We start from the raw sequence: 14,876 nt of genomic DNA, 5'->3' as shown, positions 1-14,876 counted from the left end.
CAAACAAAACAGTAATAAACAGTAACAAAACACAATATAAATAACAAGCAGCCCACAAAACTGAACAGAAAGTAAGCCTACAATACAGCCAATAAAGCCCCACAGAGTAAAAGTAATAAACTTTTGAAAAGAACAATCCCCAAACCTTTCCATCCGGACTCAGGACAGAAAAGGTGAGCTATAAAATGGCTGTTTATTCTGGTGTCTGCACACATAATAGTGAGAGACCACCATGGAGGAAGTGTAATTAGAAGAAACACCACTCCCTCAGGGCCCAGCACTGAATTGGTAACATTCAACAGGACAACCAACCCAGTGCCTAGCAGGGCTATGTTAGTGACCCTTGTCTGACCCTGTCTCCTGAGCTAAAAATAGAATCTTTTTTTTTTTTCTTCATAAAATGACTGCTTCTAGCAAGAAGCAGCCCCTGCTCAGGGGGCAAACTGCGATTTCCTACCCCTCTCTCAGCACTGTGCTGGGAGAGGGTTTCACTTACCTTCTGCCACCCCTCCTCAGTGTCTGCAGTCTGTCACATCAGGAGGACCTACACAGCCTGCGGCGACTGTGCCCGGCTCCTAGGAGGGTATGAAAACGTTGGGAGAGGGAGGCTGGCAACAGAGGCACCTCTCTCACAGCACCTCCGATGCCCACCCCCTTCATACAGCGCTTCCCGCACCTGCATACTGCAGATTCCTGCCATAAAATAATAAAAGTAACAGAAGAGGGCTGCTGAGCAGCCCAGACACAGCCCTTTCGCCAGACACTTAAACTAGACTGAGGCTTTGCAGGATTGTATTCCACTGGAAATATACTTTGGATTTGACAATTGATACATTTGTAAATGGAATAATTTCACCTAACAAACAAGTAGAGTATCATTATTTAGACTGTTTCCAGAAATCTATGTATTCATGTTCATTCATAAAAAGTATTGCTAGCCGAGTTATACATGCTCCATTATTAACAAGCAATGTGACTGCAGCTCCACACAGCCTATAGACATAACGAAGCATGTATTAGACAGCAACAAATTATTCCATCTACAAAAGTATCAATTAATGTATCTACTAAGTGAAAAGTAAAAGCTATAAAATCTAATTTAGGTAAAATATCACCTTACTTAATCCACTTGCACATTTACAAACATAGGGGCATATTCAATAAGGTTTCCAGTCCGCGGCAACGCTCGTTACTACGGAAAGTGCGCAATATTGAAAGTACTGCAATAACGCTGATTTTCCTACGCAACCCTATGGGGTGCACACAAAAATCCACGTTATTGTGGTACCATGGATTGACTTTGTGGTCCGTTCCGGCACGTTACAACGGACCGGAAAACTAATTGAATATGTCCCATAAAATATCTGGACGGGAACTAGAACAAAATGGTGTAACTAAAGATAATTGATCATACTTGTGACGAAACTAATGCGATACGCTAATCATTCTGTTTCTCGTTTGTCACATAATGTGGATTATAGCAAATACTTTTTATAGCCCTTATTTTGTTCCCCTGCTCACCAGACTACAACTGCATTGTCCAATTACATGTGGTTAAGGGGACATTGTAGTTCAATGTAAATATGTATATTGTGTATTATACATTGATGACTTGCAGTAATGTTATTCGTTGTCCTTAAACTGAAGCCAGGAGGGTTATGGGTAAAGATTAGGTGGTGTCCACAATACAGGAGGATCTGCAGTCATTCTCCCCCCCTTTTTCCTCTACAGGAAGCATGGAACAGCTGGGAACCCTGTGACATCACAAAGTAGTGTAAGGGGTTAATTTTAGGAGTGGCTCACTGCTACTTTATCCTTGGAAGTAGGGAAAGCCAATTAGCATCAATTGTTCTCCTTAGGACTATTCCAGACTTTGTCTGCATCCCAGCAGGGGGCTTCTGTGAAAGGACAGCTCATCTTCACTGCCCTGTTCAAACCCCCTAGTCCTGCACTGACCAATGGTTAAGAAGAATAGACCCAGGGGTTTGCCCAGGGAGGAAAAAGACTGGAAATTAGACCTGGGAAATAAGGAACGACTCCAGGGAGGAAGGGTGTTCATTCTGGGATTTCATTCATGAAGACTGCAAGATTTAGTTTTGAATTGTCGTTTTCTAGCTTTAGTCTATATATGGAACTGAGAGGGATCCATGGGTCGTGAAGTCTGGACAGCAGGTGACTATATCTTCTTAAGTTATTGGGGTAAGGGACAGATAATGTGGTAAATCTGCCTGGCATTTATTTACTGTGTGTACATAATATTCTAGTGTTTGCATGACAATAAATATACTGTTGTATTTTTATAACTGCATTTTGCCTGAGTGACCATACGAATCCTAGAAGGTACTGGGTAGACTTCCCTGGCATAGGAAGGCACCCGTGGGTGGCCAGCCAGCGTGAAGTGGGTAGCATTGGGGCACATAAACCCGGTATCTTCACAATACTGATATCCTATTTTAGATGATCACTATATAAAGCAATGGCAATACAAAAACGTAAAACAGGCAATAGTTTGTGTTCAAATATTTTATTATAGAAATCTGCAAGACGTTTATGCAGTCTTGGCAACCCGAGTGCGCTTCTTCTTCACTACAACTGGTTTCTGGCTCCTCAAGATAGCACTAGCACGACGCAGTGCCGCCTAAATAAACAAAACATTTGTTATTGACAATCAATCAATTTCTAGTCCATGTCAGCAAAACCATCAGGGTGATGCCACAACCTTGTTACTCATGGCTTATACGGCAACTTCTCTTAAATTTTAATTAAAGATCATGTGTACTATAATTTACTGTATTAATGGTGAATACTAAATATGGGACTCTGGGCAGAAAATGCCTGTTGTAACCATAAGAACAACCTGTTCCAATCTAAAAGATCAGTTGTGAATTGCAATTTCAGACAGAATTCCTACTTTAAGAATTATTCCAGAAAAGTATAGTAGCCAGCATAATGATTTTAATCAGGTAAAATAATTGTACTTATTTTTTAGTGGAGCTACAATTTAATAGTTAATATTGCCTAAAACTAAGCTACATTTTGGGTGACAGTTCTTTAACCATTCTAGAGTGCAATTGAAAGTCTGATTTTAATCACAAAATATTTCACTCAATATATTATGTGGCAGACATGTATGTACAGCGTTACCCAAAAATATCCATTATATTATACTGCTTAATTTATAGAATGGGCAGGTTACCTAGAGAACTGAAGCTAAAAGCTCTCAAATGTAGAAACGCAAATACGCTGTGAATGTGGTGTAGGTTTATTTACCATACAACTGTAAGCGTAACAGTGAAACTGCAGAGGGCATCGGCATCACTGAATGCTGCAAGAATGTCTGGTACAAATCAATTGAACAAAATTCTTCAAAAGTTGTGAACAAAATCTAAAGAAATTCAACTAAAGTCATATTCACTAGTCAACATGACCATTGGTGGTTACATTAATTTTTAAGAGATTTGTACTTTGGGATATTACATTTTGTGTAACAGATCTAGTTTGCCTTTATCAGACACAAACATGAAGATACTGATTGCTACGGAAGCTCAAACAAGACCATAAGTATTGTAATATCTGACTAAGCCAAAACATTCACTCACCATACGGAGGTCCCTCCTGTAATTATTCTTGCGGATAATGTGGCGCAAGCTGCTTAGGGTGGCGCGAGAGTTCTTGTTGATGGTTATTTTTTCATATGATGTAGCTGGTTTACGCTGGCCTAAAAGACAAGATATCATGTTATAAAGTATACTAGTTAGGTCAATGATTTGATATATACTTTAAATACACCTTAGTTAAAGGACCTTTAACCCTAGATTTACTTTAATTGTGTATATGTCTAATAAAAATTAAGGAATGAAAGTATAAAAGTGTTATTATAACACTTTACCTAGTTACTATGATGGAACTTGAATGAGACCATGCAAGATAAAAGACAACGCTCTAAGGATGCTCACAGCTTCCAGGAGCATATAGTCTCTTGATAGGAACAATTAGGCAAAGCAAACATTAAAGTTAATTAGCTCTATGTATAACTGCAATTGTAGCCCCTGACAAACAAAAAAAAAAAAAAGCTGATCTAGGGACTAAAGATGTAAAGCGTAAGCATTGCCATGTCTGGGAGCGTCACGGTTTGGAAAATTCTCACTTGCACTGTACAATTCTGAGCCGAACGGATTTAGAAATTTGAATTTACACATGTGCAGTAGATTACCTTCCATTGCTATATTTTTGTTTCATGTCATTGTATGTTATTAATTTGTAACATGATCCCCTCAATTTACAGCTCTGAATAGGTTGGCGCTTTATAAATAAAAATTATTTAGCTTCTGCAGATGATTTAACATACAAAAGCATTTGACAGGAGAGGTGACTATTTAGAAACCAAGCTGTCAGCACTCCATAGAACAAGCAGTACGATTGATGATGATGATGATTGATGATGCAATCATTGCATAAGTATTTTTGGCTTATTATGATATTCACCGTAATATTTACAGTAATGGAAGTACCAAGCAACAACTTACCAGCACGCTTTTTCAGAACAACAATGATCCCCTTTCCATCAGCAGCAGGCTCAACACCAACTGTTTTCCTGTGGATGAGTCCATTGTACCGGAAGGAGTTCCTGGCCTTCAGGTTGTTGGGCTCCTGGATGAAAAGACAATTGAAAATAATTGAATACATACTAAACCAATTGAATTTCTCCTAAAGTAATTTCTTCTTATCTTTTCACAGTAGTAATATGCAATGGTGAGGGAATAGTGGGAAAAAGGGTGAAGGGCTGGATTTATGGAAACATGGCCTTCACATTCTATTACACATAAATAAGCATAATTGAACATAAATGTGCTTTGTAGATAGAGTATCAATCCATTCACTCTTGCAAGGGTCCCCAGAGCGGCTAAGAATTTAAGTGTTAAACAACTTTATAAGTCCACAGGAACACTGCCTTAGTCACCTATGAAGAGACAAAAAAAAGACAAGCTATGGAAGGAGGCGTCACATTTGACATTGTCTAACTTTTTTCCTGTCTCATCTGATTAAGGGATAACTCACTAGCAAGTCAAAGAGGTGGGGAAAAAAATATTTCCTATGAAGTGGAATATCTTTCCTGTAGTGAAATAAATCTACTAACTATTAAAACTAAATTTCAACTTAAGTATCAGAACATATAAAACAAAGCAGCTTAATGAACAGCACATATTTTACGTTTACTGAAAACGATGAGTACATAGTGGGCTAAATTGCAAACTGTCCAAAAGCCTAAAATTTACTTCTAAAGCAAATAGCTAAAAACACAAAAATTCAACATCACTATCCTGTTTGACCCAATCATAATGTACTGAAACACTATAATCCTGAAGAAATCCCTTTTCACAACTGCCTGTGGAAGGCAAGGTTAAGTTATACGTTTATTATGCCATAGCACATTCAAAGATATTAAGAGACCATAGCCTCTTGCTGAACAATTGCCTAACATGTTACTCAGTTCATTTTGGTTTTTCCAAAGACTTTGGACAAGTATAGGCTTTGAAAGTGTTTTAATGAACAGGTGAATATTCCTTTTTTCCTTCCTTGAAGGAAACAAAATAATTTTGGAGTTTAATTATACTTGGTAAAAGCACATTGTCACATCTCCAGTGCCTGGGAAAAGAGTATTAAGAATAAATATAATACAACACATTTAAGGTGATTGTTCATCTTGCACTCCAGTCATCACAGGCAATTGATTATTGGTTGCTACTTGTAGTTCACTAAATTTAGTGCAAGTGTACAACAACAAGAGCCTAAAGACCAGTTAAAGCTAAATTTACATTCCTACGGTTTAATAGACTAGTCTCCATTGGGGTTTTAAAATAAGTGTTCATTATTTTATTCTAGTTTTAAAGGGTAGGTCAACCCTACCAAAAAGACAGATCTGACTCCGTTAAATACCCTAAATCAGCTTGACCTGACATTAGTTTGTGCAGGTGCAAAAATACAGCGGCATAATATTTTTTTATTTTAACGTAGCTGTAAGACACCATTAAGTTTCCATTAAAATCCCCCTCAAAAAAAGAATATGCTATACTTACAGTACTATACACCTGTTTGTTTCTTTTGATCAAGAAACTAGAGCAGTTTCTGATGATCATCCATTGCAAACTAGCAGACATTTTCAGCACCTAGAAAACAATATAGGTAGGTTAAATTAACAGGCAATTTAGGCTAGTTTTTAGCATTCAGTAAATCAATAAAATCAGGATTGCTAAGGGATAAAAGTGTTTACTGCTTTAAACCAAACCGACACAATAACCCATCACCACAGAGGTTGCAAAAAAATAAATAAAAAATATTCGTAATATTTTAAAGTAACTTAACATGTATGTATACAGGTTCTGTTACACAAGGAGGATACATCAATCACTTATAACATCAGCACACCATAGGGCTCTCTACCTTTTAGGCTAAAATATACATAATAGAGCAAGTGTCTATTTTGTTAATAGAATACGTTAGATACACTTTTACTGTAGAATCTCCAGTACTGGGAATGTGCACTTATCCTTTAAGAGTTTAAAATATTTATCAATAGCTGGTTATGACTAACGCTTACATAACTCTTGGCAGTTTTAATTGAAGTCCACACTTGTGGACTCCCATCTTCAAGCAGCTGAGAATATTTGCATACTACAATATGATAAACCAGACCTTGTGTTTAAATAATATAAACATGTTCACTTTATGGTATATAATGGATTATGTCATCTTGATGATGCTCTAATAGGACAGAGATAGAAACAGTGTATATGTAAAGGGATAGGAGTGTATCCAATAAAAAAAATATTATACAGTGCATAGGTGTTGTATCTGCAAGACAGATGTTGGCTTCAAATATTGACCTTATAAAGTTTGTTTCTATACTGATAAATAAAAACAGATAAGAGGAGTTCTTCCATTACAGTTGCAATTATATATACTCAACGAATAAGATGCTTTGTTACTATAGATTTTAGCTGCTCAAAATCGTTAGCCAAACTTGTGAAACAATACATATTACGATGAAGTGCTTATTATGGAAGTTATAGCCAAGGAAATAATTTCTGCAATGACGATTTCTATTTTCACTTTCTGCTGTCGTACACGGGAGTAATGTAGTTCACGCTTTGTAATCAATGTAAAAGTGTTCAAGTTCTACAACGACAAAGCTAAAGATCTCCGCTTTGAGCGCCGAGGCCCATAGCCGCAAAGTAACCCGACCGAATTTAGCCCTGACATTACATGTGGCTTTAAGATCATAATTCCCCACACCCTATGAAGGAAACAAATGCATGTTAAACTTAAACGGAACCTAAATGACAAAACCCGGGAGCCATTTTCCTCCCATAAAGCAACCTTTTACCTAGTTTGAGAGCAGCGGCCACAACACGTTACCTCTCTCCGATCAACCACGGGAAGGAAAGGAAAAAAAAGGGGCGGAGTAGAAGCTTATTTCCTGTCCGCAAGTGACTCACCGCCATAGGATATTGCGTCACACGTTCCGATTTACAAACGCCATGTTTGAAAAGGGCATTTCTAAATAAACTTAAGAAAAATAAAAGCAGTCAACGCAATTTTGTTAAAGGGCGGTGTTACAACATTATAGTATTTCAAAGGAAACATGGGTAATTTATTTAATTTAATGATAATTTACAGTTACACTGTAACTGCTGGAATAAATATTTCTCAGTAAATATTTCACATACACAGCAGAACATAGTTGAAGTACACACATTTACTGTATGGAACATGATTTATGTTACATCTAAAGAAAAGGTGGGCCCCTTAGGCAGAGCTGGATTAAGGCTTTGGGGGGCGCGGGGCACTTAAGACAGGGGGGGCTCTAAGATCTAAAATTAAGGGCATATTGACACATCCTGCATTACATTACCTACAGCCAACAGTATGACACTTACAGCTCTCCCAGAGGGGCTCACCTAGGTTGTCTGCATAAGAAAAATCATTGCTTCCACAAACTAAAATACTGTACATTAAAACAATCATCAAAACACCACATTAAAATGGGTATTGACATCACACATTAAAACTAGCAATGATATCGCACATTAAAAATACCATTTATAATGCACATTAAAACTAGCATTGATACCACACATTAAAACTAGCATTGAAACAGCACATGAAAACAATCATTGATACCGCACTTTAAAAATGCCATTGATAATGCATCATTGGGCGTGGCCAGGCCACCCTCCTACAGACAAAAAAACCTGCATTGTTGTGTACACCATTGTACGGTCACCAAAAATTGGGATTGTCCCACTAGAATCACAACATTTCACAGACTCTGCTGCTCTCTCCTACCTGTTCTTCTCACTTTCACCATCTGTGCTGCAGGTTTGTTTAGTTGCGGCTTGTCTGGATCCTGGAATGTTGGGGGCCCTATTTGGAAAAAAAAATGGGTACATTTAGAAAATTACAGCCAGCCCCGGCGTTAAATCAGTACCACCCATGATTAATAATTAGGCTTTCCTCCAGCCCCAACATTAAAATAATAGTATTCACATTTAATAAATAAACCTATTTTCCTCCCTACAAACAGCCCCAGCAATAAATTAATAGTATTTACATTTCAGAAATATACCCGTCACTGCCATTAAATAATTCATAGGCACATTTAACAAAAGGACCTCATTCTCCCCAAACTCACCCCCACATTCAGTAGCGCCCAAACCACCCCATCTTAAATTAATAGTCCACACTATTGTGCCCCCCCTTTTTCCTCATACTGTGCCTCTCTCCCCCTTTTCCTTACTGTGCCTCTCTCCCCCCTTTTTCCTTACTGTGCCTCTTTCCCCCCTTTTTTCCTTACTGTGCCTCTCTCCCCCCTTTTTTTCCTTACTGTGCCTCTCTCCCCCCTTTTGTCCTTACTGTGACTCTCTTCCCCCCTTTTTTCCTTACTGTGCCTCTCTCCCCTCTTTTTCCTTACTGTGCCTCTCCCCCCCTTTTTTTCTTACTGTGCCTCCCCCCTTTTTCCTTACAGTGCCTCTCCCCCCTTTTTCCTTACTGTGCCTCTTTCCCCTCTTTTTCCTCATACTGTACCTCTCACCCTTTTTCCTCATACTATTCCTCCCCCTTTTTCCTCATACTGTGCCTTTCTCCCCTCTTTTTCCTTACTGTGCCTCTCTCCCCCCCTTTTTCCTTACTGTGCCTCTCTCCCCTCCTGTTTCCTCATGGCGTGCTTGTCTGCTTTCCTCCCCTTTTTTTACTTACCTTTCTATTAGCTTCTTTCGTCTCTTCTGTCTTCTTGCTTCTTTCTATATCCTCTCCGCACTGCTCCTCACTGAATGACAGGCGTGACTTGATGACGTCACGCATGTCATTCAATTTTAACAGAGCAGAGAGGAAGGAGGATGGACGCTGGCGCCGCAATCAGGTGAGAATATCTAATTTTTTTTTTACTACCCTGTTCCTCCCACCAACGAAGGGGCCACGAGTCCGCCCAAAACTGCCCCCTCCCCCCTACCCTCTCGCGCCGCAAAAAAAAATAAAAAATCAGGAGGTGAGGGAATGGGAATGCGGGCGGCGGGGGGGCCCTCGAAGAGAGGAGGGCCCGGGACACATGCCCCCTGTGCCTTCCCCCTTAATCCGGCTATGCCCTTAGGTTCAGTCTGTCTGACATTGTTTTGGTACACAAAAATAAGCATTCTCAGTATAAGAAATTGAAATATCTGACAAGCAGAGTAACGTAAAACAGATTACTTAATTTAATTAGGGACGTAGGACAATAAATGACAGCTCTAGTCTGCTAAAAGGAATGCCAATTGATTATGATAGAAGAAACAACTTTTATGTATATTTAAAAAAAACAAATCATACACTTACAAATTATATCCAGCTTCGGACTGGCCTGCCGGCCAGCCGGGCTATTCACCGGTAGGCCCGGCCGCGATTAAGCCCCGCCCCTTTGACGTTAGGGCGGAGCTTGCAAGGAACACCTCAGTGACTGACGTCGGCGGCGGCTGTGTTGGTAACAAACACACTACCGCGCAGGTGCAGAAAGCCGTGTCTGGGCTCTCTGCACCTGTGCGGTAGTGTGTTTTTAACATCAGCAGGGGAGGAGGAGTTGTCTTCCTGTCGCGGCCGCCCAGAGGAGCAGCATGCCGGAGCATTTCAGAGTCACAGGTAAGGGACACACTGTGCTACCAAGCCAGCCAGCTTGTTTTGGTTTTTTTTGTTTTTTAAAAAAAAGAGCACATAAGCCTTATGCTGAGGGAAACGGAGGGCCACTGTAAACTAAGTATCTGATAAAAGATGTATATTATAAGGTCACAGTCGTGCCCTTATATTAAGGTTACATCTAAAAAACGTCATTTTCCAATAGGGAATTTGTGAGAGGGGGGGGCATGGTGTTTGAGGGTCTACATTTTAAAAAGTATTAAAGCTATTAAACTGAAATTTGGCATGCAAATAGAGAACTGTCCACAGGTGCCGCATGTGAAATTTCAGAAAAAAAGAATAAAATATGACAATTTAGGAACAATCTAAAGTTCAAAATCTGGCAGTTTTTTTCTACTTCCTGTTTTGCAAAAGTCGCCGTTTTTCTTTTTTTTTTGGGGGAGCGTAACTCAGTGTACAGGGCGTTTAAAGACACGCGGTAAGTTTTGTTAGAAAGCTATTAGGGCTGAGGAGTGCCTTTGAGCAGGGGTGGGCTGGGCCGGGGGCAGGGGGGCACCGCTCACCGCTTACCACTGGTAGGCCGGCCGGCTGCCCCAGGATGCAGTTTCTCTTGATTTTTCCCGGCGGCCGCATCTCATTTCAAGAAATGCGGCCGCCTGTGCGCCCCCCGGGCTGGTATCTGCCAGCCCGCGCCTGCCTTTGAGGGTTCACAAGTTTGAGAAAGTTACAGTTTTTTTACAATTTGGTAAAACATGCCCCATTTTAAAGATAGGGGATTTCATAAAATGTCATAACATTGCGCATGTGTGATAGAGTCTTGTGCTGGGTGTACTGAGAGCACAAATGTGGCTGTCCCCCTCTCGCTAAGAAATTTCCTTCTGTTAGCCAGACAAATTAGCGATAATTGCCTGATGGAAGGAATATGACTGGAGTTTTGGGGCTGAGGGGAACACACACAAACATTTTTAGGCCTGGCACCGCTCTCTTTACAAAGTTTAATCGCTTAGAGCTTATGCCAGAGCGGCCGTTACAGTTCCTATTTTGAACGTCCCGCCCCTGGCTGACGTCACTTAATTTATTCACTTCACTTGTCTTGGGGCGGGAGATTTAAAAGATGTCCTGTGCTGCACTGATCCTACAGAACAGAGATCAGTGTCGGGGTTAGGAACCCTATCTCAGGGCTCTTTTGTGGAGCGCTATAGAGAGCTGTGAGCTTGGAGCTTGTAGGGATGGCTAACTCTGTGACATTACTAAATCAGTGTATTTAGCACCTCTCAGACCCTTTCAATAAAACGGAGCTCCCTTGCATTGTGCTATAGATATCTTTTATATACACCAGCTACACATTAGCTGTTTGTCTGACTGTCTCGGGTTACTTAATCCAATATCTCTGCTGCATTGTAAGATCGTGATTTTTACTAGTCAGTCTAATCAGACTGATACTTGTCTGGCAAGATACTGAAATCTGTGATTATCATCGGCACGGCTCAGATATTAGAAGCTTTGTCTTACAACACCATAAAATGCCAAGCGCTGGGAAGGGTCTGAGGTGTTCCTATATTCTTCACACCATACAATATGGAAAGACAAATGGGTCAAACCAGGAGAATATATAATAATATTTAATGGGTAAAAGCCAAAATGAGTAATCACAACCCAATAAATGATGACATAAAATGCAAAATCCTCATTATTGATAGACACATAGTATCATGCATGAAAACACGATGCTGACCTGCAAGGAAATGGGTTAAACATATTCATAGCCCAGGCAATATGTAAAATATGCAAAAATGCTGCAAAAATAAACACAAATGATAAAATAGAAAAAAAAGCATGCATGCAAAAACAAAAATACTGATGAGACAATGTCCTCCACGATACAATGAGAATCCAACCAATGACAGACTCTATGGGGGGTATTCAATTGTTAGCGAGTTTGGAAGGTCGAGCGCGTTAAGTCATTTTCTTGCTATTTTTCCTTATTTTCGAGCGCAAAAACTTCTCCCGCAATTCTAATCTTTTTTTTTTTTTTTTTTACCGAAACGGTGTTATCGCGCTCCAAGCATTTGTCAATGTTAAAGTATAGGCTGGATGCGAACCCTTAGCGGAAAAAGCTATTCAATTGTTTTTTAACGCTGAGTGTGAAACAGGCAAATCTGCTGTTTCATCTCGCACCTCCTTGGTCTGCTCAAAGAAAAAAAAAATATTTTTAAGTTAATAAAAAAAGAAATTAAACTGAATAATAGGTGTAAGAGTTAATTAAAATAACCAGAAAACTGAAAAGAACTTTTTTTTAAAAAGAAATAACAGTGTAAATAATGAAATATTTTTTCAAAGTTACCCCTTTTAAAAAATGCATCAGTGGTGCAGTCCTATTTTATTTAAACTTGTTTTTTTTTTTTTTCATTCCAAACACTTGAGTGTACAGTTGTGGTGAGCAGCTCTGTGGAGAAGAGACTGTTGCCTCAGTGTTTTTTTTTGTGCATACCAATCTTTTTCAGCATTTTCCAGTACAGTTCGTTGGTGGATTATCCAAGATTTCCTAAAGATAAATATTGTATTGTATTTGTGTTTGGTGTTTTCTGTCTGTAAAATTAGCTAAATTAACATATAACTTAATCACTTACACCCAATTTAATATCATATAAAAATAGTGCTTCTCACAGGTCCATTAATCCCCTGCACAAACGTTCCTTTTCCCTACAATTGTTTTTAAAAATAGTTAAATACTTTAGTTTCAAATTCACCCCTTTTAATTATTGTCTCATTTTCAATGGAGCCATTCGTGGACACAGTGTGGATGTACATGTATGCTGCATGTATGGAGGAGACTGCTTTGGATGAAATGCAAGGTGCTGCAAATGTGGGAGTGGCTGGAGAGAATGTTGATGTATGTGATGTGATATGGAAGAGGGAGAGGCTGTGGGAGAGAATGGTGGACAGGCAATGGCTGCATTGTCCAGTGCGGCAAGTAGGACTAGAATCCCCAGGCCGCGTCTGTACCGCAACAGGCGTTTGCTTGATGGATTGCCCGAGGACGAGGTGAGAAGGCTGTATCGCCTATCCTCCTCTGCAATTTACAATCTGTATGAGATTGTAAAACAGGACCTGGAACCTCGTTACCCTAGTAACCGTGCAGTCCCTGGACTTGCCAAACTGCTTGGTGCTTTGCATTTTCTGGCCTCAGGAACATTTCAGCCCACCTTGGCAGTTATTGCCGGGTATTCCCAGCCCACTTTTTCTAGGAACCTGTTCCAGGTCCTAAATGCCCTCAAAAAGCACACTGCAACGTTTATTAATTTCCTGCAGTCTGCCAATGAGTGGCGTGAGGTCAAAGCTAAATTTTATGCTTTGTCTCAAATGCCCACTGTGCTGGGTGCAATTGATTGCACCCACATTGCCCTTACACCACCCCGTCGAATGGAAGAATGTTTTCGTAATCGAAAACACTTCCATGCCATAAATGTTCAGATGGTTTGTGATGCAAAACAAAAAATCACCAATGTTGTTGTTGGTTTCCCAGGTTCATCCCATGACTCCTTCATCTTGCAACAGTCGTCCTTGTTCCAGAATTTCGAAGCAAGATCCTTTCCAGATGGCTGGCTGCTTGGTAATGGTTTTAATTTTTTTTTTTTTTTTGTGTTGTTAACTGTGTATTACAAGTGTAGTTGTAAACCCTTAAAAAAATCTAATGTTGTGTCACTGTTTTTAAAAATGCTTTTTTTGTTTTTTTTGTTTAAGGTGACGCTGGATATGGAAATCGTTCCTGGTTGCTGACTCCTTTAACCAACCCTGTATCTTCCTCAGAAAAAAGGTACCAATCAGCACACATTCGTACCAGGGGTGTAATAGAAAGAACCTTTGGTGCACTTAAAAGCCGGTTTCGCTGTTTAGACAGGTCTGGCGGTGTGCTTTTATATTCACCCTCCAAAGTTTGTGATATAATTATTGCTTGTTGTATTCTCCACAATATTTGTATTGCAAACCAATTGGAGGTGGAAATAGATCCAGACATTAGTTTGAATTTGGACCTTTCTCCTGAGCTTGGTCAGATGGAGGAGTTAGCAACTCATGTTCGTCAACGTGTTATAGAAGATTTCTTTTCATGTAAGTATTATTTATTTTACAAAGGTTAAAAATGATGTATGTATTCAAATAAAAAAATGATCTCCTTGTCCTATTATATATACAGGAATGATGGCAAACTGTGTACCTGGCCCCAAAGGAGGATATTATCTAGCATTTCAGAAACTGGGTAAGGAAGTGAAAAATGAAATCATGGTGAGTATAATGTTTTTTTAATACTTTACACAATGTATTTGTTGTATTGCATTTATATGTAAGGGAGTGATGTGATTGGATATGTCAATTGATAACTCAAATCTTTTGACAATATTGCTGACCCTTAATTTTTTTTTTAAATGCAAACCGAATTTATTTTTCTTAATAGACTGATACTGACCTAATTTTTTCTTTTCTAAGATCTCCTACAAACAAAGCAACATGGATCATTTGGATATTGGACTGAAAAATATTATGCAGAGAGAAGCAGTGTGGTGTCCACTAGAATTTTTTTTTTTTCCTATGACAATACACAATGAAATAAAAACGACCTATTTGAAAATGTATTCATATATAAGTTTCAAAAAGTGATCACTGCAGTAGCTTTCTGCATAATCATTCAACAAAAGTGACTTAGGTTTGAAATCTGG

The 14,876-nt window shown here is 39.3% G+C and overlaps 1 protein-coding gene across 1 annotated transcript; it reads right to left on the bottom strand.

The window, feature by feature from the left end:
- Positions 1–2,508: 2,508 nt before the first annotated feature.
- Positions 2,509–7,490, bottom strand: RPL28 (ribosomal protein L28). Its single transcript, XM_075191583.1, has 5 exons — positions 7,385–7,490; positions 6,078–6,167; positions 4,527–4,650; positions 3,600–3,718; positions 2,509–2,638 (listed from the first exon to the last, which is right to left on the bottom strand). The coding sequence occupies exons 2-5, from the start codon at positions 6,156–6,158 to the stop codon at positions 2,549–2,551; spliced, it is 414 nt and encodes a 137-aa protein (XP_075047684.1). The 5' UTR covers positions 6,159–6,167; positions 7,385–7,490; the 3' UTR covers positions 2,509–2,548.
- Positions 7,491–14,876: the final 7,386 nt, after the last annotated feature.

This window comes from Mixophyes fleayi, chromosome 11 (genome assembly GCF_038048845.1).
Source record: "Mixophyes fleayi isolate aMixFle1 chromosome 11, aMixFle1.hap1, whole genome shotgun sequence".
Classification (NCBI taxonomy): domain Eukaryota; kingdom Metazoa; phylum Chordata; class Amphibia; order Anura; family Limnodynastidae; genus Mixophyes; species Mixophyes fleayi.
The sequence above is the reverse complement of the archived record's forward strand: the minus strand, read 5'-3'. Positions and strand labels throughout refer to the sequence as shown.